Source organism: Oreochromis niloticus, linkage group LG10 (genome assembly GCF_001858045.2).
Source record: "Oreochromis niloticus isolate F11D_XX linkage group LG10, O_niloticus_UMD_NMBU, whole genome shotgun sequence".
NCBI lineage: Eukaryota > Metazoa > Chordata > Actinopteri > Cichliformes > Cichlidae > Oreochromis > Oreochromis niloticus.
In genome coordinates this window covers 636,719-662,375 of record NC_031975.2, presented here as the reverse complement: position 1 = coordinate 662,375, position 25,657 = coordinate 636,719, and the positions used below count along the sequence as shown (strand labels likewise).

The 25,657-nt window shown below is 40.1% G+C and overlaps 1 protein-coding gene across 21 annotated transcripts in view; it reads left to right on the top strand.

Moving 5' to 3' along the window:
• Positions 1–24,453, top strand: part of dlg2 (discs, large homolog 2 (Drosophila)) — a 173,942-nt gene extending 149,489 nt beyond the window's left edge. For 15 of the 21 annotated variants that reach the window (XM_005450494.4, XM_005450492.4, XM_005450499.4 and 12 more), the window contains 12 exons: positions 1,250–1,352; positions 10,239–10,353; positions 10,723–10,899; positions 15,093–15,168; positions 16,745–16,841; positions 18,354–18,404; positions 19,522–19,623; positions 20,355–20,378; positions 21,072–21,244; positions 21,475–21,584; positions 21,993–22,084; positions 23,958–24,453. In XM_005450494.4, the coding sequence (XP_005450551.1) occupies positions 1,250–1,352; positions 10,239–10,353; positions 10,723–10,899; positions 15,093–15,168; positions 16,745–16,841; positions 18,354–18,404; positions 19,522–19,623; positions 20,355–20,378; positions 21,072–21,244; positions 21,475–21,584; positions 21,993–22,084; positions 23,958–24,064 (1,227 nt within the window). In that variant the 3' untranslated portion in view covers positions 24,065–24,453. Of the gene's footprint in view, positions 1–1,249; positions 1,353–10,238; positions 10,354–10,722; positions 10,900–15,092; positions 15,169–16,744; positions 16,842–17,258; positions 17,305–18,353; positions 18,405–19,521; positions 19,624–20,160; positions 21,245–21,474; positions 21,585–21,992; positions 22,085–23,957 lie in introns of those variants that run through there. The other 6 variants (XM_005450496.4, XM_005450495.4, XM_005450498.4 and 3 more) reach the window with 6 other exon arrangements.
• The last annotated feature ends 1,204 nt before the right edge of the window (positions 24,454–25,657 follow it).

Sequence of the window (25,657 nt, the reverse complement as noted above, 5' to 3'; positions counted from 1 at the left end):
TGTGCCTGTTCATGTTAGATGCTATAATGCCTGACAGGAGCTTGTACTGAGTGGTACTGAGGCAAGTTACTGGCCGGTAGTTGGATGGGACCGGTCACTTCTTGGTGATCATCACTGTCCGGCCTTCAGTTTGCCATTCTGGGTGTGGCTGATCTATTAGCAGCTTGGTCATTTGTGCTACCAGACGCCTACTGGCTGAAAAGCCAGTAGGCGTGAACCATGTCGGGGCCTGGTGCTGTCCAACTCCTCATACTGGAGACCCTTTCTTGGATGTCTGCCACTGTGATGGTTACTGGACCCGTTCAGGGAGGTTGCTGTGGTCTGCCCTCAGATCCACTAGCCACTGAGCATTGCTGTTATGGGTTGTGTCCTTCTCCCATATACTCTTCCAGTATTGCTCCGTCTCCAACCTTGGTGGTGCTGTTCTCATACTGTTCCCCTGCCACTGAGAGTACACCTTGGATGGTTCTGTGGAGAACAGCTGGTTTATTCTCCTGCCTTCAATCTCTCTGGTGTACCCTTTAAAGCAGCTGGCCAAGGCTGTGAGTCTTTGCTTGGCAGTTTCCAAGGCCTGTGGTATGCGACAGTTTGCTGTACTTCTTAGGCACCTTCTTCATCGCACCTTTCTGCAGCTCCAATAGTTGGCTAACCTCCTTTGTGGTGGTTAAAAAGGAATACAAGACTGTAGTTTTGGTTTCAGCAACAGCAGGAAGAAAGAGCATGAGAAAACAGAGAAGTACCAGGGGCTGAATGAACAACTGGTGCAATTGTGGAACGTAAAATCCAGAATGGTCCCAGTGGTAGTAGGAGTAGTAGGAGCTGTAACCCCAGAACTGGAAGCGGGCTCCAGCACTTTCCGCCCACAACATCAGTGGTCTGCGTCAGTACTAGGAACAGCTAAGATACTCCATAGAACCTTCGAACTCCCAGGAGGACCCAAGCTTGAGGATCATACCCACATACCTCTCACCTCCCCACAACCCCCACCCCACCTGAGGGGATGAGAGATTGTGAAAATTTTCAGCTTTAATTTTAATTAAGGGCTTTGACAATTGTCATTTGGAAAAAATCACAATAAAATTGATAAATGGGTTAAACTAAATCTGAAGCTGAATTGTCCTCCTATTACTGGACACCATGCATTAACACTGAGGTGAAATAAAGTACACTTTTTTTGTATTGCAGGTCAATACACAATATACAGTAAAGCAAACTGTAATAAAATAATTCAACTTTGTTGTTAAAATAGGTCAATGGCATTGACCTACAAGGAGCCACACATGAACAAGCAGCTGCAGCCCTAAAAGGAGCAGGACAAGTGGTCACCATCATTGCTCAGTACAGACCTGAAGGTAAGTCAGCTGAAAAAAGTTAATATACTTTACAAGCACACCAATTATGTGGTGTAAATGCCTTATTAATCAGCGCAAACATGCACAGGACAATTCTTAAATAGATCTTTGCGGGCCTCTAAGTAAATTGGCTATAATTGGGCCAAGTGATGACCTCCTTATGTACAGTTGTCCTCATAAGGTCACATACCCTGGCAGAATTTATGATTTCCTGACCATTTTTCAGACAATATGAATGATAACACAAAAACTTTTCTTTCATTCATGGTTGGTGTTTGGCTGATGCTGTTTATTATCTGTCATATATTGGGTTGTTATACTCAATGTTCCATTGAGGTGTCAACAAGGTATCATGAGGTACAAGCTGGAGGCCATCTATGTCCCTGGCAAAACGCTTGTCATTCAAGAGTCAAGATTCAAAGTGTTTATTGTCATGTGTACAGAAGAAATAGCATTTCAATAAACACTTTGAATCTTGAATCTCGAATGACATCGCCAATACATTGTCGCAGTGCTGCATTGCCACGCCTGTCTGGCACAGAGGCCAACACAGACAAGGGAGCCCCTCATCTCCGCACCTTTGCCGGATTGTCCATGGCAAAGGATAGCCCTGGATCTCTGTGAACACAACCAGAATAATTACCTTGTCGTGTCAGACTACTACTTAAGTTTTTTGGAAATACTGCATCTACCGTCCACGACCACCACTCAGGTTGTTCAGAAGGGAGCTAGAGGAGGAAGCTGGAGGAGTAGCTCCAGCAGAGCAACACCAGATGTGCGAGGAGAGGACTGAACACCATCACTGGACGAAGCACAGTGAGCAGAGGGGGTCCAGAGTCTGGAGACCAGGTTTGGCCTAACAGATTGAACCAGTTTTTAACATGTTTGATTCAGAAGGCCTTCCCTCCCCCATCCACCAGAGCTCTTCACACCTCCTTCACACCTCTCTCCAACCCCCCATAGCACCGGGAAGATCAGATGCACCTCACCTGCCCCTTTTCCCTTAACAACTCTACTGCCTCCTTCCCCCACGCCAGTCATCAGGAGCGACACACCCCCACCCCACACTGCAGCATCTCCATCACAACTGACCAGGTGTGAAGTCAGCAGAGGAAAACGAGGAAGGCCACGGGTCTGGATGGAATCAGCTCCAGACTATTGAGGGACTCTGCAGATCAACTCTATGAGGTTATCACATACATCTTTAACCTCAGTCTCAGCCTGGAGAGGGTCCCCATTCTGTGGAAGACCTCCTGTGTGGTGCTGGTCCCAAGGAGCCGAACCACTTCAGACCCGTTGCACTTACGTCACACCTGATGAAGACCATGGAGAGGATCATACCACATACACCACTTTCGCCCACTAGTCGAGAGAGACGTAGACCCGCTGCAGTTTGCCTACCAGCTGAACATCGGGGTAGATGACACTGTCACCTACCTGCTGCATCAGGCCTTCTCTCATCTGGAGAGCGCCAGGTGCACTGTGAGAGTCATGTTTTTTTATTTCTGGGGTGCCTTCAACACAATCCAGACCTCAGTGCTAAGTGGGAAGCTGCAGGGAACGGGAGTGGACCATCATTGTCCTCGTGGATTGTTGACTACCTCACCAGTAGATCCCAGTATGTGAGGCTGCGGGACTGTGTGTCTGAGGTGGTAGTCTGTAGAATGGGGGCCCCACAAGGAACAGTACTTGCTCCTTCCCTCTTCACCCTGTACACTGCAGACTTTAGTTATAACACGGACACTTGGCATCTTCAGAAGTTCTCAGGCGACAACGCCATTGTGGGTCGGGTGTCGGAGGGAAACGAACTGGAATACAGGGGGGGGGGTCATCAATGACTTTGTCAGTTGGTGCAAACAGAACCATCTTCGCATCAATGCCAGCAAGACGAAGGAGCTGGTGATTGACTTCAGCAAGAAGCCACCCCCTATTACACCAATGAAAATCCAGGGTTTGGACAATGAAACGGTGGAGGAGCACAAATACCTGGGTGTTCACCTCAATAACAAACTGGACTGGTCCACAAACACAAATGCACTTTATAAAAAGGGTCTAAGTTGTCTCCACCTGCTACGGCGGCTGAGATCCTTTGGGGTGAACAGGACACTCCTAAGGACATTTTATGACACTGTGGTGGCGTCTGCTATTTTCTATGCTGTGGTCTGCTGGAGTGGTGGAATGGCAGAGAGGGACAGGGGGAAACTCAACAAGCTGGTCAGGAGGGCCAGCTCTGTCCTGGACTGTCCGCTGAAGTCCATCGAGCAGGTTGGGGAGGAGAGGATGTTGTCTAAGCTAACATCCATCATGGACAACACCTCCCACCCCCTGCGTGAGACAGTACGAGCACTGTTCACTGTACATTTTATACATAGCGCTGCGCATTTTATACATATCTCCGTACAATTTTTCTATACATATTTCTGTACATCGTTACCTGTATATACGAACTTCAGTTGCTTATGTATATAGGACCACTTTGTGTCTCCCTTTTATATTTTATATTCCCCTTGCTATAAGAGCTGTGTAACACCCAAATTTCTCATCCGTGAGATAATAAAGGTTTATTCTATTCTATTATATTCTATATACTGGGTTATGTTAGTGCCCATGTTGCCCATCTGATATGCTTTTGCGGCAGGGCTGCCTAGTGGCAGTTTTATTCCTAGCTGTCGTACCCGTTGTTGTGCTGTTATAACTGATGCTGAGCATATGTTCAATAAAGCAAACATTGTCAAACAACTGTATTTACTCTTTTTAGATAATAATCACAAAACAAACTACCCCACCTACATACCCAGTTCTTACTACCCTGTATTGCCCCCTTTGTCATCAATGACAGCTTGAAGTATTTTGTCGTAGTTGTGGATGAGGCTCTATACTTTCTCAGATGGTAAATCTGCCCATTCTTCCTGGCAAAAAGCCTCCAGTTCCTGTATTTCTTGGGCTGTCTTGCATGAACTGCATGTTTGAGGTCTCCTCAGAGTGGCTCAATGATATTGAGGTCAGGAGACTGGCATGGCCTCTCCAGAACCTTCACTTTATTTTGCTGTAGCCAATGACAGGCCAACTTGGCCTTGTGTTTTGCATCTCTGTCATTTCGAAATGTCCAAGTACGTCACATTAGCAGCTTCCAGGCTGATGAATGCAAAATTTCCTCCATTTTTTTCCAGCTTCCAGCTTACTGCATTCCTATCGCCATCAATTCTGACCAAATATCCTGTGCCTTTGTAGCTCACACATCCCCAAAACATCAGCTATCCATCACCATGTTTCACATCAGGAATGGTGGCCCTTTCACCGTTCGCCTTGTTGACTCCTCTCCAAGTGGCAAACGTTCAGTTTAAGTCCCATCACTCTAAATTACCTTGTGCCAGAAGGTTTGAGGCTTGTCTCTGTGCTGCATATTGTAAGTGGACTACTTTGCGGCATTTGTGTTGTAATCTTTTTCCTCTGGCAACTCGACCATGCAGCCCATGTTTCTTCAAGTCCCTCCTTACTGTGCATCTTGAAACAGCCACACCACATTTTTTCAGAGAGTCCTGTATTAAGCCTGAAGTTATTTGTACATTTTTCCTTGCATCCCCAACAATTTTTCTGGCACTTGTGGCTGAAATTTTAGTTGGTCTACTTGACTGTGGTTTGGTTTCAATAGAACCCCCAATTTTCCACTTCTTAATTAGAGTTTGAACACTGCTGATATTTTCTTATATACCTTTCCTTTTTTATAAAGTTCAACTACCTTTTCCCACAGATCCTTTGACAATTCTTTTGCGATGGTGACATTTCATAGCCACTCTAACCTTTTTGTGTCAAGTTGTGTGCAAGTCACCAGGGTATGTAAACTTTTCATCTGGGTCATTTGGGTAGTTTGTGTTGTGTTATGAGATAAAAAGAGTAACCACAGTTTGACAATAAATGGCCTCAGCCAACAACGTGTGAAAGAAAAGGTTTTGTGTTATCATCCATACTGTCTGAAAAATGGGTAGGAAATCATAAGTTCTGCCAGGCTATGTAAACCTATGAGCACAAACACCTATGTAATTAGCACCTATGCACTTATATTGAATGGACACAATATAAGAATCTCACAGAAGTCTTTTCACTCTTGAACACGTTGTCAGACAAAGAATAGTTCATTGTAGTGTAAAAATGTTTCTTTATTGCAATATCTGTATTGGAAACACCCCATACACAAGCAAATGAAACACAGCCACAATGAATATATGTGTGGACAAGATGTTTGCAGACCAATTTACAGCATTTCAAGAAAATATATTATTGTGAAGTTTATTCACAGAGGCAGCATATACGTCAAATACGTCCAGAGTGTTTCACAAATAAAGAAGAGAACCAAAGTATTTTTTTAGTTCCCATTTAATGTGAACAACCCCTTAAGTGTATTTTAAGTGTATTTCTCATTAATGAGATTTAAGTTTAGTTTTTGTGTCATTTTTAATCTTATCTTCTATCAGAATTCCTCTCTAGGAGCTACGTGGAACTCAGTGAAGTGTTGATCAGCTGATCAGAAATCTAAAACAATTTGCTTCCCCAAATAGGGTATTGGTTTTAATAGGAAAGATTTTTATTGAGAGTACTGCAAAGGTGATTGGGGGTGGACGTGGGCGATATAGCCTCAAAATGATATCAAAATATTTAAAGAAAATTTGCAATAATCATATTTATGACAATACAGAATCAATCTATGTAATTAGTAAACAGAAAGTACTTAAACATAGAAGAAAGTGCTTGTATGAATGAGGCATGTTGTATAAAGTATTTTCATACCTTGGCATCTTGTATCTTGGGTAGAGCGTGAACCACTTGCTTTTCCAACATGTAACTGCATCAGTAGTTTCCATCCACCATTTGCTCTTTCTGCCGTGTGGATTGCAACTAGCAAGTGCAGCTGGTAATGCTTGGGTCATTTGATCACATTTGGGTCCATCACCAGCTGCTAGCTTCTGCTCCTTCACAGCCTGATTGTGTTTTTGGCTCAGGTGGTAGATGAAACAAGTTTGTGGTTTCCCACATTAAGAGGAACAATTTTATTGCATACTTTGCAAAGTACTGTGTTTTGTTGAAGGTTGTTGAAGTAATCATCTCATTTAACAAGCATTCTGCTTCTTTAAACTGATTTTTTGCTAAATTTCAAGCCACTGATTTAATGTCATCACCATGTTTACTCCACTCCACCAGGTTTATGACCTGACGAAGCATTCCTTATCTCCATCCAATTAAAATCTACAACTGGGCACTTTTTAGGCAGTCACTTCAAGTTTTATTTAAAACATCTTAGCGCTATTAGCCAAAACATTTGGTATAACTTAGCACAGTGAACTGTGTGTCCTTAAAAAAACTGAGGAATGTGGAATCGGTAGGTCTAAAAAATAATCTACAGCAGATAAACAGTATCTGGAAGTCATGTTCTTAAGAAACAGGAGGAAAAAGCCCAGCAAACCCTGACACAGGACCTGAAAGGCATGTCTGGTCCTTCAGTTGATCTATCTACTGTTCATCAGTCTCATCAGAAATGTCTTATTTTGTCTTCGTTTTTGCTAAGGCTGTCAAGAAGTCACGAAGTGAAACAAACAGGTTTATGTGCACTGTAAAAAAAATCCTAAAATAAAAGTATTTTACAGTTTTGTTCTGTTCTTCTAGAATATCATTAAATTTACATAAATAGACTGTGACTTCACATTTCAAATGTAAATTAACGTAAAATCACTGTAATGTAATAAAACATAATTTTCTTGTTTTTTAAATGTATCTGTCTGTACATATGCATATTTAGATTGTTACAATTCATTCACAAATGTATCATGATTTCACAAATATGTGTCCGTTATCTGAAAGATTGAACTGTTAAATTCAAATGTAATGCTATGGAAAAATATATGAAATGATTCTCATAAACTTTTTTTACATCAAATAATTATTATTATCAAGACACTTCACCTACCGCCTACTGGTGTTGGCCAGAGGGGCCGATGGTGCGATATGGCAGCCTCGCCTCTGTCAGTCTGTCCCAGGGCATGCAATCCATTATTATTTAAACCAACTGTTAACTGTATATTTCTGTATATTTAAGTATTATTATTCATATTGCCACATTCATTGACCTTGTTTATAGGTAATTTCATTCTTTAATCACATAAACATGTTCCTAATTTAATGTTTAAAAGCACTTGAAAAAGGCAAAATCCCATGTAAAATTAGGGCAACAAACTGTATTGTCATTACTGAAAATAACCGTATTTTTATGAGAAAGTTATTTTCTGTTATTTTATGGTATTATTTTGGCGCCCCAGCTGCCGGAATATTACTGTTTTTCTAGGATTTTCTTTTTAACAGTGTGTATAAAGTTTAAGTTGTCATCAGTATAGACAGAGGAGGTAAGGAGAGAGGTACAACAGTGAGTGTCTACAGCCATCAGTGAAACACAGTAAAGACTCCATCATGGTCATACTACCCTGAGGATGCAAAGATCTTGTCTGATCTTGGAAGCTAATCAGGGTTGGGCCTGGGTACTTGGGTGGGACGCTGCCTCCCCGTTGGTGTGTTAATGCCAGTGTGTCCACCTAACATTGTCCAGTATTTTTCCTATGGCCTTGTGCTGTATGGCTGTGGCAGTTTCTTTCAACCCTCTATTCTATAATACATGTGTAGTAAAAGATAAACGTGTGATAAAAATTGTGAGGTAATTGTGAATATAAATAAGGAGACAATGCATAGTATAGTGTGTGTGTGTGTGTGTGTGTGTGTGTGTGTGTGTGTTTCATAGTGTAATCTCTATGTGCTTTATCCAAAGCGCACACTCTGTTGATTTACCTTCTCATTATTCTCACAGTGTTCATTCACTGTGTGTAGGGATTTGCTAGCTGCAACATTTTAAACATAATAGGCTTGATGTTCTGTCCTTCTACCCTCGCACAGATATAATGGGAGACAATCCCACCTTTGTCAACAATATAAACCATGTATTTATATATTTTTTAAACGCAAAGACAACTTGTTAAATGTCAAACGTCAAGCAAGAATGATCATTTATGAAGCATGAACTAGGCATAATTCAAACCCTGGACATTTGTTCTTAAAAAAACACAACTGTTACAGATTAAACACTGTCAATATTTCTGCTAATTTATTACAAGTCTGCAAAGTTTTTATGATTTCAGCAACTTTTCTAATATCGACTTCAGCTTCCTCACCTGTCTTCAGCAGACAGTTGAGCTTCTTCGCCACGCCAGTTTAGCTCGCCAGGGTTGAGCGCCAAACACTGTCTATGAGACAGTGTTCAATAAATTGGTGCTTTAATATTAATATTTATTATGTTTCTGGTTAAAACAGGAAAAACAGTAAGTGGCTCACTTTTGTATTGCCAAAGTGAGTCACCAGTTCAGTGCAGAACTGGTGGATTCTCCTGCACTGGAACAGGAGGCTCCCCCAGTTGGAAGTAAAGCTAGGGTCTGTGGTGCAGAGTATTTGGGTGAGGTGCTGCTGGTTCTCCGGACCAACAAGCCTAAGTGCCAGCTGGCTACCAAAGAATTTGCAGCAATTTAGAGCAATTTGCCAACAATATGTTTACAAGAAGCAAGAAACAAAGAAACTTAGTGTTTGTCTCTTAGTAGGAGACAAATCAATCAGTCCTTTTTTTTGTTTAGTTATTTAAAAAAGAGGCTAATTATTAGTGAGAAAACTCCTACAACAATATAGCCAGCCACAGCCACAGTGAGTTTATACTGAGACATTGCCAGACTCACAGTCTTGCATTCCTTCTTCTTTTTCTTTTGCTCCCTTCAGGTGTTGCCTCTCACCTGCCTCACCCTGTCTGTAACATCCTCCTCTGTCACATAAACTCTCTCCATGTCCTCATCAGCATATATAAATATACAAATATGTTTTCAAAGGTAGTCTTATTTTTTAATTCCTTTTTTCATATATTGCCAAATCACAAGAAAAGTTGCCTCAAAGTGCTTTATATTGCAGTACAAAGAAACAGACAAAACCCCCACAATCATATGATGCTCTATATGAGCAGCAGTGGGAAGGAACGTCTCCTCTTTTAGACGTAAAAAAGGAAACCAGTGAATTTGCCTCCTTCTGCTTGTCTCCTATTTCTTTGGGGTGTATTTTTATATATCTCATTGTATTATACAGCAGCTTGTGACACTGTCCTGCTGCTGATGTACTGCAACAGGATAAATGCCTTTGTTTCTATTTTCATAGGTCAGGTATGAATGCATGCTGCTTATAAGAACCCACTGCAGAGAGATAGGTGTTTCCCTTTGTGTATACTGCTGACACACAGATTTGAGATGTGTGTAGACACCAGGGAGAAAGAAACCAAGACAATATAAAAAAAGCACAAGTGGAAACTGACCACGAGACTGAATGTGCAGACAGTTATAGAATATCTAACTGTTAGTCAGCAACAGCTGCTGTATACTTCTCTTCTAAGCTTAACTCCTGAACCTTTATAACTAATAAACGCTGATGGCACAACATCAGTGTTTATTACTTAAAAAGTCCTCAGACAAGATACTGTGTGTGTTTCTGTGTGTTTTAGATAAAAGCACTGCATAAAAGTGTGCGAGAGACAAAGCGTCACACTGATAATGCAGGATAATGAGGACAGCTGAAGACCTAAATATACACAAGAGGTGATTATAGAGAGGGAACCGCAGGTAACACAGCTGAAGCGATCACACAAGGGAACTAAAGGAACTAAAAGGCCTGATCATAAACAGAGCACACGGACATAACCTTACATTGACAGTTATACCTTAAACAATATCTAAATGCAAATTCCATTAAAGATAATTACCTTCTCATGACCTTCTTTGAGTCAGACGGTCAGTGTTGATCCATTCTAATCTTGTCTTGTAGAGTATGGACGTTTTGAGGCCAAAATCCACGACCTGCGGGAACAGATGATGAACCACAGCATGAGCTCTGGGTCAGGATCCCTCCGAACCAATCAGAAAAGATCACTCTATGTTAGGTTAGTCTGTTTTGGATTTTAGATGGTTGTGGTAAATTCAGAGAATGCAGAAAATGAAAAAGCATCCATTCTGCACAAGTCAAACACCCCAGGCTATACAGCAAAGTCACAAAAGCTGCTTTTGTGTTCTTTACTTTTGTAAGCTTGTATGTCTTTATGCATAGTTGTCTGACCCTAACTAAGATGAAGATTTATGTAGATATTCAAATCAGGTTTGAGATGTGTGACTGAAACGGAATCACATTCACTATTTACTCTGAACTGCTAAAATCCTGCATCTAGTTTCTCTTTGCTAATTTAGAATAAAAATCACTTACTGCAAAGAAACAGGAATTATTATTTTATTACTGTTCTTCTTTCATGGAATAGGGCACTTTTTGACTATGAAAAGTCAAAGGACAGCGGTCTTCCCAGCCAAGGGCTCGGCTTCAGGTTTGGGGACATCCTGCATGTCATCAACGCCTCCGATGATGAGTGGTGGCAGGCTCGCCGTGTTACTCCACATGGTGACAGTGAGGAAATGGGCGTCATCCCAAGCAAGAGACGGTAAGAAGTGAATACACTAATGTGTGAAAATACTATTGATTATCAGGCCTAAAGACATTCACTAGACAATGATATGAAAAAAACAGACTCGAGAGGTTTTCTTCTAAACTAGCCATTATCCAAAAACAGGCTCTGTTTTTGATTCAAGTTTATAAATCGCCAAATAACAACAATAGTCACCTCAGGGCACTTACATAGTCAAAGAGCTGAAAACCTTCCTAATAACAATAACCAAAACGTAACGTATCCTGAATAACATGGGTGCAGAATCAAATTCATCTGAAAGGTGTGCGTCTATACAGCAAACAAAGCAATATTTTTTAGGATTTCATCACAAAAATGCCAAAAATATGTTTTTATTATCAAAGAGCAGAACCCATTTGTCAAATGTGGGATTTTTGTTTCTTTGCTTTATGTTTTATGTTTGAATTTTGATTCGTCTAACTTGTTTCCCTCCTATTGTTTCATCCTCGTCTCTCACACATGTGTGTTCTCCCCAACCCTACATGTCTCTCGCCCTCTCTGTCCTCCCTCTGGTTCCTGGGTTTTGTCAGTCTGCGTCTCAGTGCGTGTTTCTCACACTTACAATTTTACTTTGATAGTCTCCCCCAGGTGTTTCCTCTTTGCCCTGATTCCCTTTTCATTTACTGTCTGTGTCTCTTTCCGTCCAGTGTCCTGATCGACCTCGGTCCCCGGTTGTGTGTTCTGGCTGTTTGTTTAGTTTTCCAGTGCCTCCCAGTTTACTTTTGTATTCTTGCCTTCCAGCAATAAAGCTTCACTTCTGCTAATGCCAGCTATATCTTTTGGTTTTCGTGACTTGAAATACGAAGCCTTTTATGCAGTTTTTTGTCCCATTGAAGTGAATGGAGAACACCAGAAGTATAGTGTGTGTGTGTGTGTGTGTGTGTGTGTGTGTGTGTGTGTGTGTGTGTGTGTGTGTGTGTGTGTGTTTCATAGTGTAATCTCTATGTGCTTTATCCAAAGCGCACACTCTGTTGATTTACCTTCTCATTATTCTCACAGTGTTCATTCACTGTGTGTAGGGATTTGCTAGCTGCAACATTTTAAACATAATAGGCTTGATGTTCTGTCCTTCTACCCTCGCACAGATATAATGGGAGACAATCCCACCTTTGTCAACAATATAAACCATGTATTTATATATTTTTTAAACGCAAAGACAACTTGTTAAATGTCAAACGTCAAGCAAGAATGATCAATTATGAAGCATGAACTAGGCATAATTCAAACCCTGGACATTAGTTCTTAAAAAAACACAACTGTTACAGATTAAACACTGTCAATATTTCTGCTAATTTATTACAAGTCTGCAAAGTTTTTATGATTTCAGCAACTTTTCTAATATCGACTTCAGCTTCCTCACCTGTCTTCAGCAGACAGTTGAGCTTCTTCGCCACGCCAGTTTAGCTCACTGGGGTCAGCAGGCATCCTGAAAGTGGGCGGCATAGGTTCAATTCTTACTCTTAGCTTTTTCACCTCTTTTCAGCAAATTGGTAAGATACACTACTAAAAGTTTGGACACACCCTCTTATTTAATGGTTTTTCTTTATTTTTACTATTTCTACATTGTAGATACAAACTGAAGACATCAAATATATTAAGCAAAGAGAAAGTTGACAAATAACTCTTTGCTTTGTTGACAGCACTGCAAACACTCGGCCTTCTCTCAGTGAGCTACATGATGTAGTCACCTGACATGTTTCACCTCACAGGTGTGCCTGTCAGGGTTCATCTGTGGAATTTCTTGCCTTCTTAATGACGTTGGGACCATCAATTGTGTTGTGCAGACGTCAGGTTGGTACTCAGCTGACAGGCCTATTTGACAACTGTTAGAATTCATATTGTGGCAAGAACCAATCAGCTAAATAAAGAGAAACAACAGTCCATCATTAATTTAAGAACTGAAGGTCAGTCAGTCAGAAAATTGCTAAAACACTGAATGTGTCCCCAAGTGGAGTTGCAAAAACCATCAAGACTACGATGAAACTGTCTCACATGAGGACGCCCCAGGAAAGGAAGACCAAGAGTCACCTCTGCTGCTGAGGATATATTCATCTGAGTCACCAGCCCCAGGAATCACCAGTTAGCAGCAGCTCAGATTAGAGCCCAGATAGATGCCACACAGAGTTCCAGCAGCAGACGCATCTCTACATGTTCAGAGGAGACTGTGTGAATCAGGCCTTTATGGTCAAATAGCTGCTAAGAAACCACGACTAAGGAAAAGCAACAAGGAGAAGAGATTTGTTTGGGCCAAGAAATACAAGGAATGGATATTAGACCAGTGGGAATCTGTGCTTTGGTCTGATGAGTCCAAATTTGAGATCTTTGGTTCCACCTGCCGTGTCTTTGTGTGACACCAAAAAGGTGAACGATGGTCTCTACATGCATGGTTCCCATCATGAAGCATGGAGGAGGAGGTGTGATGGTGTGGGGGAGCTTTGCTGGTGACACTGTGGGAGATTGATTCAAAACTGAAGGCAGACTGAACCAGCATGGCTACCACAGCATCCTGCAGCCACATGCCAGGACAGGACAATGAGCCCAAACACACCTCCAGGCTGCGTGAGGGCTGTTTGACCAAGTGAGAGTGATGGAGAGCTGATAGCCTGGCCTCCACAGTCACCTGTGGGTGGCTATAACTTGAAAGCGATCCAGGTATGAAGGGTGGCTATTTTGAGGAATCTAAAATATAAAACATGTTTTGAGTTATTTCACACTTTTTTGTTTACTACATAATTCCACATGTGTTCATTCATAGTTTTGATGCCTTCAGTAAGAATCTCAGATGTAATTAGTCAAAACACATAAAGAATTAAATGTGTCCAAACTTGACTGCTAGTGTGGGTGCTAGTACTAAAAATCTCAGACGAGTTTGAATCTCAGTGACCTCGGCCTCAAGATCTGCCTCAATTTTCTGAAAATCTTGTGAGTGTGAAAACTCTAGAACAAAGACACGGGAGTTTGAAAGTGATGCAACTGGTGTGTCCACTAAAAACTTGGTGACCTTGACCTCAAGGTTAGAGGTCCTTTTGACAAAGCATATAGTTAGGGCTGGATCAGGTGACCCCGAATCATCTCTTAGTTATGCTGCAATAGGTGTAGGCTGCTGGGGGACTCTCATGATGCACTAAACATTTCTCCTCGTCTCGCCCATTTTTTCTTAATCTCTGGCTTTCTTTCGTCTTGTCTCCCTTCCCTCACCCCCCACCGTCACAGCAGACGGCCCTGAGCCTGGTTCTGCTGAGTGTTTCCCTCCCACTGTTGCCAAAGTGTTTCGTCTGATTGTTGGGATTTCTCTGTATTATTTAAGGGTCTTTTCCTTACAATATAAAGCGCCTTGAGGTGACTGTTACTGTGATTTGGTGCTAAATAAATAAAATGTAACTGAATTTAAAAAATAGAAATTATTTTGAACTTGATAACAAAGCGATGTAGGATTTTTAAATTCATACAAGGTGAATCTGGATGCAACAACTAGGAGCTTTTATGTTAGCTTTGAAGTGCTCCTCTAATTTCATTCAGCAGTGTATAAATGCAGGGGCATAATACTGTATTTGGACAGCTATTAAGTTTTTTGTCCCCTGAAGGAGCCTTTGTTAAAACAAGCTTAAAACTAGGTTTTTTTTTCAACTTCAGGTACTTTCAGGTACTTTCTTCAGGTGGTTTCTTTGCTTCAGATATTTTGAATGAAATTCCATTGCTTCGTTTCATCTGGGCTTGACTTTTGTGAACTTCTTTATTTAAAGACATTTTAAAACCTGTTTAAAAAGTCCTTTTTATTCATTGCTTATTACCTATGTTTCTTCGAGTGCTCAGCTTTCATAGAAAGGTACTCAGTAAGTATCAGGAGTGAGGTAGTGGTAAGATCAGCAATACTGGAGAAAACTAAAAGCAGTCAGAATGGGCTGACAGGATGAAGTACAGTGCTGGCTTGACACACACAATGAACCCAATTCAGTAAGCAGTCTGTTACCACACACCTGATGTTTGCTGATAACATACTGGCCTACAAGTATCAGCTGATGTTTAGCTGTGATCACTGGAAAGGGCAGGAATACGTGTAGAGTAGAAATTGTTAAGACTTCCTTCTTCTCCTCACAGTTGCTAAACTTTATATATATAACTTTAATTCTAATGCTTTATAACCAATTGACTAGTTATTTCCTCAACAGGGTGGAAAGGAAAGAGCGGGCACGTCTAAAGACTGTTAAATTCAATGCCAAGCCAGGGTCGTTTGAGTCAAAAGGGGTGAGTACCTTGCAAAGTGGAAATTTCTATTAGCGACACAGTGCGATGATCCACAGGCTAGTTCAGATAGAACTGAACATGTAGCATAAGAAGCTTAACCTTTAAATCTTTACAGCGCTGTTTGGTTTGCCATACAAACAAAGTTAAGAGACAAACATTTTTATGCCTTCATTGAACAAACAAGTAATCACTTCCAGTGCAGGCAAGTAAACCTTAAGTTTGGAAAAGTCCATCAGATCATTTCTTCTGTAAAACGTCTTCATTTGTATTTGTTTCAGTTCTCTTGATATTTTACTTGTGTGCTTTGATTTGCACCCTTGTTTAATCAGCCAACCTCTACTAAGCTTCAGGTCATGGACTTCCTGCCCCGACATTCTCCTGCCACATTTCATTTTTGGTTGCATCCAGTGATGACAATGTGCGCAGGCCCAGGGTAGTCTCCACCATACTTTACAGGTTTGTAAAGGTTTGCCAGGCTTTTAACTTCCAAATATAACACTGAGAATTTTTAGCTCCCCACAGAGCTTTGCTCAGTGTTGTAGATCATGCAGGTGTCTTTGGCTAGGTGAAGTCAGGGGCTTACTCATTTTTCCAGCCGGCACTGTGAGTGATTACTTGACATGAAAACCAAACAGTTTTTTGTGTTTAGTTGACTTCACACATTGTCAGGTGGTCAGTCAGGTCACCTACTGATCAGAAGGTTGGTGGTTCAATCCTTGCCTGCTCTAGTCCGCGAGCCAAGTATCCTTGGGCAAGATCCTAACCCCAAGTTGCTCTCCGATGCATCCATCGGAGTATGAATGTTAGCTAGAGAGCACTTACATAGAAAAGAGTGATTGAGTGGATGAGACAAGTTGTGTAATGTGCTCAGAGTAGAAAATAAGAACTATGAGTGCAAAGATCCTGATAATGCCACAAACCTTTTCTTACAACTGTAGATATACTTCATTTGTTAAACATATGCAGCAGCCAGTTTTCTGTTGATAATCTTACCTCCTACAAGTCAAACCTTCACCGCCTGTGAATTATCAGCTCAACTTCGTTTTTGAAACAGATGTGGTATATTTACAAAGCATCAAGTGCAATATATTCTACAACCATAGACACACATCAGCACATACAGGCAGGTTATTTCAGCTGTCATCCTCTCAAATTCCATCTTTTCCTTCTATTACTGCATGTTTTTACGTGTTCTTATGGAACCCTTATTCTTATATTTTATTTTTCATGGCATGTTCTGGGTACTTGTTCTTTCACTTTGCTTTTATTTTAAATGGGTGGCATGTCAAGAAGTGTGCAATCTCATACTGATTTATTTAGGAACACAGCAGAAGAAGCTCGGTCATTTACATATCGCTGTTGTTGTCTGACAGTCTTGTGATTGTCTTTAGTTTTTGGTTGATCTTATGTATCTGTGGCCAGCTCGGCTCAAAGTTTCACATATTATTAGGTCCAATTAAAACACGCAGCAATGATTAACACTTCCTTAACTTCTTGACATTCTACTTCCTGCAAACAGTTTTGTCTGCATGACAATGATACACCTGTTTGCCCCATGCTTTCTCTCCCTTCGCAGTCATTCACTGACAAACGTAAAAAGAATTTCATCTTTACACGAAAGTTCCCATTCTACAAGAACAAAGATGGTGAGCAGGATGGCAGTGATTCAGACCGTAAGTAAGCTCACAGACACATACGTGCTTTCATGCAGTCAGTGTAGGTCACATGTCAGGCCAGAAGGGAAACCACAGGTGTGTTCTCAAGTGTGGGAACCTCACGGAGGCCTTTACTTTTTGCAGTCATCCTTGTTTTCTGTCCTTTTCTGATGCAGAAATGCCATAATCACTGCTGTCATATTCACTGCTGTTCATGTTGTGGTGATATTATATGACCCAGTTTCCCTTCAGAGATCATCTAGGTACAGTCCAACATTTGGTATTTTGGCTCCCCCTGCTGGCCGCTCATTGTTTTGAGAAGGACAGATCTGTGGGCCGCATCCTCTCTCCTCATTTCCTCCACCTTTTGCTTATGTTGTGGCTGTCCTCCTTGCTCTCTTTCTTCTGTTCTGGCTCTCTGTGGACGGCCAATAGGACATCCTGGGGATAGGTGATGATGGGTATGGGACAAAGACATTAAGTAAGTTGGTCCATAAATGGTTCCTCCTTCTACAACCCCCCACCCCCTAATACAAAAAGCTTGTGTTTCTTGTCTGAATGTTCTTCTGCCTGCATTACTGCATGCTGTAGTTGTTGGCTTTATCTTGCTTCTTGGTTCACTAAAACATGACATGTGGCAGAGGTTTAAAAATGTTTAATATCTGTATAATGTCATGTAAGGATTTCAAGTAACCATCTTTTTCTTGTATAAGGTGAAGACTTTAAAGAATCATTTAAAATGCATCAGAGGTCAAATATTTAAATTAAACTACTGAAATCTTATCATATATATATATATATATTGAGTTAGTTTTTATGCTTTCGGTGGCTTCTTCCATTGATACCTTGGCGCGTCTGTAATGCTTGCATTATCTGAGAACTGCATGATTTGTTAAGCGTCGCAGGTTCTGCAGGACACAGTTATGACCTTGTATTCGGCCTAAGGAGGAACCACTGGGATCTCTCACGACTCCACCAGCATGACCTTTATTATTCCAGCCTTACTATGTGGATATTGTTTCATGCATGTTTGCATGGTGCTTTTGTTTTCGTTTATGAGCATAACAGCTTGAATGACAGTCTTAGAGGTTGCCACGGTTACATCTGTTTGTTTGGGCCTTCTACAGTAAAATGTCATTTGCTGTTGGAGATCATGTTTCAGCGTTGCGGGTATGTGTTTATGTCCAGTAGTTTGATTAGCACATGATTGCTAAATACTGAAAGTATTTAATTATGCGTGTTTCAGTACCTAAAATTCAAATCAAGACACGTTTTTAAGTTTACTAAATTAACTAATTATTAGCATTGACAACACAAACGCATCACTGAAACCAACGTGTACTTTTTTTGAAGTTTTCATTTGTAAACTTTAGAAGATACTAAAATATCTGTAAATGTAAAACATAAATACAATGTTGATTATTACAGGGTTATCTCGAACTGTTACATGTATTTTGATGGGTTTTTCTTTGTTGCCCACAAATTCTGATAGCTAAAGGTAGCACTATATTTTGTGAAATATCCCAACAGGAAGTCAAGAGGAAGTGATTCTCTCATATGAACCAGTAATGCGTCATGAAAGTAAGTCAAAACTTTGCTGTTCCAGTTATTTTTTATTATTATTAGTCCTTTATTTATCAAGGAAAAAACCTAATTGAGATTAAAAATCTAATTTCCAAGAGAGACCTGGGATCATGGCAGCAAAAGTCAAAAATACATGTACCACATAAGTACATAACAAATACAAAATCCCGCACAAACATGTGAAAAATATACAATAACAGTTCAGTTAAGAGCGACATTAAAAACAATCACACGGACTAACAGAGTTATTCTCTTGTTCCTTAAAGATGGACTTAAACTCCATCAACATAAACAACTCTGACAGTTTCAGTTCCTTCTGCAGAATATTCCAGAAAACAGGGGCAGCATTTTTAAAAGCCTTTTCCCCAATTCTGTTCTGATTTTTGGGGACAATCAGTTGTATGATGCTGTGAGAACAAAAGCTGTATTGGTTGTGGGTTTTTTTTTAATTAATTAATTTATTCATTCTTTTGTGTCCTTAAAGCGAGCATTACACACATCAGCCACTGAGCATTAATGGGCTTCACTTTCAAGTTGTTGAGTTAAATAATACAAACACGTCACAGCTATCTCGGGCTTTGTGAACTTTGGCACATGCCACATTCACAGACAGTCACAAGGGTGGATGCATTGGGGGTAAGCCCATTCTGACAGCCCACAGCCCACTCTGACACCTTGATTGGTTTTTTGGTTTTTATAGCTTCTTGAAATTATATATTTTGTTAAAATTTAGTTTCATATTTTTTTACAAACTATTTTTTTTTTCAAATAGTTTTTGTGTGCCAACCTAAATTCCATATTATTCCTCTTTTCTGTTAAGCAAACAAAACAGCCCAACTTTGTTTCTAAAATTAGGGATGGTTTTAATAAATTTTCTTACCACAAACTGCCCCACATGTGAAATCGAAATGTATAAACTTTGCAAGAACTGTACAGTTTCCCAGTTCCTGCTGTCTACTCTAGATATTTTCTTAATCACACTATTTATTCATTTTTCTATTACAAGAATCGATATATCCTTTGTAGATAACAACAACATAACTAAAGCTATGCTACGGTCCTCTAAGAGTTTACTTTTTATGAAATCGCTAAGAAGTCTGTGTTTTTCCTTTAGTTAACTATGCCAGACCTGTCATAATCCTGGGACCCATGAAGGAAAGAATCAATGATGACCTCATATCAGAGTTCCCAGACAAGTTTGGATCTTGTGTGCCGCGTAAGTATTTGACTTTGCATTGCTAATGTAAGGATGAAGTGGAAAACTGAAACAGGACATTACAGATTAGTATTCCAGTTTAATGGAAGAAATGTCTACGTCTGCATCCATCGGAGACCTTTCTGTGTAGAGTCTGCATGCTCTCCCTGCTACTGTCTGCGCTCTCTCAGGCTCCTATCCATCCGCAGTACAAAAACATGGGTGTTTGGTTAACATGCATGCCTGTGGCCATTCTACAGTATGTCTGAATACAGTATGTGTGAATGTGAGAGTGAGCGGTTGTCTGTCTCACTCTGCTGGTGGTCTGCTCAGGTAGATTCCACCTTTGACCCTTGGACAGCCTGAATAGGCAGCAACTCCCTGCGACCCTAAATTAGACAAACAGTTAAGAAAATGGATAGATGGATAGAAAACTGCAGCTATTCCATCAGCAGCTGAGGGACAGCTCACACAGATTCCACCAGCCTTCTCATTGTAGTAAACAAAGTATATATGGTCTCCATTGTGAGAATAGATCTTGTAATCTTCTCCACACAGTACCAGAGGAACACCCACGAAGCATGGGTATTGCTGGTTTGTAAGAGAAAGCTGTCACAAGCTGACCCATCAGGATCAACCTTCTTCTTCTTCAGTTGTGTGTGTTGTGTTTGTCATCAGCTGCAGCAGTTTTGATTTTGCATGTTTTTATTTACCCATCTCTTATTTGAATTTACCCTTCAAACCATATAAAGCTGCTAACCGTTCAGGTTACCAAGGTAAGTGAGCCCATGAACTGATTCTCTCAACTTACTGTTTAGAAAGTCCGTTAAAGTGAAGTAGTGTGTTCCCATAAACAAGTCCATTCATCTTTTTGGAACCACAGTTTGTATATAATGTGGAATTTCTTTAAAGAGATCCATTCAAATTTACTTAAAGCTGTCATTGATATTATTATTGTTATTATTATTGTTGTTATTATCATATCATTATGGTACACTAATAATATAGAATTCTGTGCCACATCCTCTCCATATAACAGAGGCGCTTACCTGTGAGTTCAAAAACATGATCACGTTTACAGCTTGGTAATAACATGGTAAGAGTGGTTTTAGTATTAGTGTGATAATAAAGACAGAACATGCAAGTAATACCATCTACTTACTGAAGTAAAGGCCATGCAGTACCTTGGTATTAATCACAAGTATATCAGTATGACTGAAATGTATTTTACTTGTTCATTATTAAACTGTTATCCCAGCATTACTATGTTATTACTGTGCTGTGATGTGCTAGCAGTGTTTATCCCATGTTTCCAGTTTAGCCCTTTAATCTCTGTTGGATAGCTTTAAAGGTGAATTTGTTACAGTTAATGTGAGAATTGTAAAATGTGAGTGAGTTACTTATCCATTTAGATAGAATTATAGCAAATGTAAAGTTACTAAGAGTTCATGTACCTGCTCATACTGAAGATACCACTCGACCAAAGAGGGACTACGAGGTTGATGGGCGAGACTACCACTTTGTGATGTCGAGGGAACAGATGGAGAAGGATATCCAAGAGCACAAGTTCATTGAGGCTGGGCAGTATAATGATAATCTCTATGGAACGAGCGTCCATTCTGTCAAATACGTGGCTGAGAGGGTAAGATTTGATCTGTGTCTGAGCTCCGTTTGCCAGCAGCGTCACAGAGAAGCATTTAAAATATAAAAGTGTGCAGAGTGCAATATATTCTCTGAGAAATCAAAGCAGCTGCACTGCACTTTGCAAAGCAAAGAAGATTTAGAAACACATAAGAGTTCTTTTAAAATAATCTTAATATGAGAGCTAGTGTGATTCTGTGTGCTACAGCTAAACCTGTGCTTCTGTCTCAGGGTAAACACTGCATTCTGGATGTTTCTGGAAATGCTATCAAACGACTACAAGTAGCACAACTCTATCCCATCGCCATCTTCATAAAACCGAAGTCTATTGATTCATTAATGTGAGTATTCATGTGGTCTTTTGTCACAAACTACCAATAGAGGTTTTGTCCCACCCCCACACTATTACAGTAGTTCTTTAGAAGCACTATTCAGACATGCAATACTAGCAGCTGTAAGCCGATGGACACATGAATTTGTCAACTAAGCCATCCTGGAGTTTGCACAGACGTCTTCTGTCCAGGAAACAGTGAACCGCACAGTGAAGTCAAACACTCCAACATAACAGCTTAGTTCAGCACAGGAAGGCCAGGTAGTAAAATCTTAACAGAAATGTAGGCCCAGGCATCTTAATCTGAAATAAAATAAGAGACAGGTGTGTTTGATTTGGTATGCGCACATTTCTTTTCGTGTGTGTGTGTGTGTGTGTGTGTGTGTGTGTGTGTGTGTGTGTGTGTGTGTATATACAGGGCCATGAATAAGAGACTGACAGAGGAACAAGCCCAGAAGATCTTTGACAGGGCGATGAAGCTTGAGCAGGAGTTTGGTGAATTCTTTACAGGTACAGTATTAAAACAAACCATTAATACTGAATCACTGTAGCTCAAACATTGTTTGAACAGTGTCTAAATCCAAAGCTAAGGCATCAGTGACAGTATTGGTTAAGTCGGACAACTAAAAAAGCTTCTACTCCTCAATCAGGAGAACGACACGCTGTATAGAGTTTTGCATGTATAACTTTTCTACTTTTGCTGAAGTTTTGAAAGGTGTACATCAAAAACAGAAAGAAACTATTTAAAAATCATTTGAAGACTAATTCTATTGGTCTGGTCTGAGCTCACGACATCACCAGATGCACAAAATTAGGAATTCTAAACCTGTCTCAGTACCCACAGCTGAATCATGTAATAAATGAACTTGAGAAATCAAAGAAGGCGTTCGGAGCCTTCAGCTTTCAGTCCTCTCTTCTGAGGAACCAGCTCCCAGTTTGGATTTGGGAGACAGACACCATCTCTTAATTTATGCTTGCTCATAGTGGGCCCTCTGAGTGTTGGGGTTTTCTCTGTATTATTCTGGAGTCTTTACCTTACAACATAAAGCAACTGTTGTGATTTGACAGTAGATAAATAAAACTGAATTAGATTGACATGAAAAATTGAATTGAATTGAATCTGAGGTTTAACTAATGGATGGAGTCTCCTCGTCCCATACTCTGACATCAACCTTCCCGAGGAGGCTGAGGACTGTGAGCTGTATGCTGGAAAGCACTCTCCATTCCCCTCCTTGAATAAAGATGGAAATGAAAATTATCAACCTACCGAAGACCAAACTCTCATTCCAGCAACTCAACATGGCACTGGGTAGTATTTTATATGGCCCCCACACGCTTGTATGGAACCTCAGTAGGGTCCAGGTATCAGCTCATGCTGTCAGTAGTGACCCTGGACAAATGCAAACTAGTAAAGAAAATGGTCAGAAAAAGATGTCAGTGGCCTCCACGGGTTAAACCATTCCTGTTTGAGAGTCGTGTCATTGTTGGGCCTTTGGTGCACACGAGGCTAATTCGTTAACACCAAAGTAGCTGAAACAGATCAACAACGCATTCTGCTAAATATTCTGATTAAAAAGTGTTCCTTTCATTGTTTGAAGAAGCAGTGTAATGCTGTGAATGCTTTATTGTGATATACAGGACATTCATTGCTTAGATGCAGTATACTGTGCTGAAGAAGCCAAGACCATCCAACTCCATTCAGTCTACAAATTCCATAAATAAAGAAATTAAATCATGTAAAAAACAAAACTGTGGGCACTGATGCCAGTCTACTGTTTAAAACATATATGAATCACTCTGTCTCAATTCTATGTATCAAAAGGTTATGTAATATTTACCTGGACTGTTGATGCTTTCTGTTTACAGACAGCACTGCTGGAATTACATATTTCCACAAGCAAAGCCAGTAACTAAAAAATGTGCCACATAAGCATTATATCATGCTCCCCCAGAGGAATGTTGGCATGAATCCACCAGTACACACAGTATAAGGATCAAGGCTGCCTTTCACTGTAGTGTGCTTTCACATTCCTCATATTCTTCTTCTGTGATGGATAGGTTGGGAGAGTGACAGAGTTTACATTTGCTCTTTCTCTCCAGTACATGGACCACAAGACTCATAGAAAAGCTAATTGTAGAAGCTAAACAGAGACGCTAAATAACTCACCAAATCTAATAGCAAATGGGGAAAAGGAAATGCAGTTGAAATCCCCCAGTTTGAGTCAACTTCATATGAATCTGGGGTTGGTGTTGGTTTATTCCAATCCTACCAGCATATCTCAGGAATCTTCAAATCCTGGCTTCCTGAATAAAAACATAAATGTGTCTAACTTTGATGTATCTGTGTCATACAAGGTTCATTCATATGTTTTTTTATTTGCAGCACTGGTTCAAGGAGAAACCTTGGAGGACATTTATAACCACTGCAAACAGGTCATAGAAGAACATTCAGGACCCTATATCTGGATCCCCTCAAAGGAGAAAGTATAATAGCTCATTATGCTGGAAGGGAGTCTGGACTTTTAGGATCTAGTAATATAAAAACTGTTTGGCAACAAATAGTCTTTATAAATACATATTGTGAATATGTTGCGTTTTTTTATTTGTTCATTTGATCTTGTGTTTGATTATTGTTTGTTTTTCACTTAACCTAAATGTTCCTGAATGTAAACCACAAAAATGTTATAAAGTTTTAGCTCACAAAGTATGTATATTTGCTTTTTTCTTATTTAAACAAAAAGTATAAAAACCAAAATAGATTTGGGCATGTACGGTGCAGATATCTTTGCTTTGTCAGCAATGGAGAGAAACCCGGTGACTGGACTTTGACATCCTTACTGTCACTGCACACTGCAACTAGTAAATACTGCTGAACACTGCTTTGCTTTGTGTTTATTTACAGTATCATTTCTACCTTAAATGACTACCTTCACTCTTTTGACATGACACTAAACATTTGTGAGAAAATTGTTTTGTTGTTTCATGTTGTCGGGGGCAACATTTATCCAGATACTGCTGTGCCAATGCTGAATCAAGAAAGACAGCTGTTTAGACTCCAGAAAGCTAACACTTTATTTTCCTAATAAAATTGCTTCCAAAAGCATAGATTTATTTGCTGTAAATTCAGCTGTGATTCAAAAGTCCTTTATAGAACATATTTAATTTAAGAGATTAGTGTAATGTGATCTATGGAGCTTGAAAAGAAAAGCAACTTGACTTCTTTAAGTTTCGTGAAGACATTTCACTTCTCATCCAAGAAGCTTTTTCACTCCTAAACCAAACAGTGGAGAGTCTCGGGTATTTAAACCCTGGTGGGAGTTGTTCCTTAACCTCCTAGGACCTGGCGTCCACATATGTGGACATCACATTTTGAGCTATTTAGACCTAAATACTCAATTTTGCTCTACAAGGGCCTGATATCCACGTACGAGGACATTATACTGCTACTGCTCTATCGAAATTTTTAACGAATATCCTCATATGTGGTTCTCATATTTCTTAGACACAAAAATCCGGTAAAAAAAAAAATCTGGTGATTCTTTGTTTTTACATTCATCAGGTCCCAATCAGCCCAAATATCAAAGAGAAATTAAAAATGCATGCCGTGGAAGAGTTCAGGTCTTAGGAGGTTAAGAGAGTCGCTATTGATCATATGTCTCATCAAATGAGCCATGTTGTGAAAAAGGGTGTGGTCATTATCAGCAAGGCGTCGGGTGAAACCATTGTGACACCTTGCCTCATGCTATCATGTGACCTTTTGAGATCAACTGACGCAAGATGTGAGTGGGCGTTAAGGTGCCTGGGAAGGGATTTCAAGAATGGATTATAGGTAAGGCACCTGCTCACTGTGATGGGTTTTTAAAAGTATGGAATTGTGATTACTAAGAACAAATCTTTTGCGATCAATAGTAAGAAACTACAGTGTAGTTGTAAAAGCAAAAGACCATAACCTGTTTTAATTTAAAATTATAAAAGTATGTAGTTGAAAAAACAAAGCTATCTCACGAAATTTTGACCATAATGTAATGAAGAAAACAATGAACTTTTTCAACTTTACATTTGAAGAAGAGGACACCAAAGTAG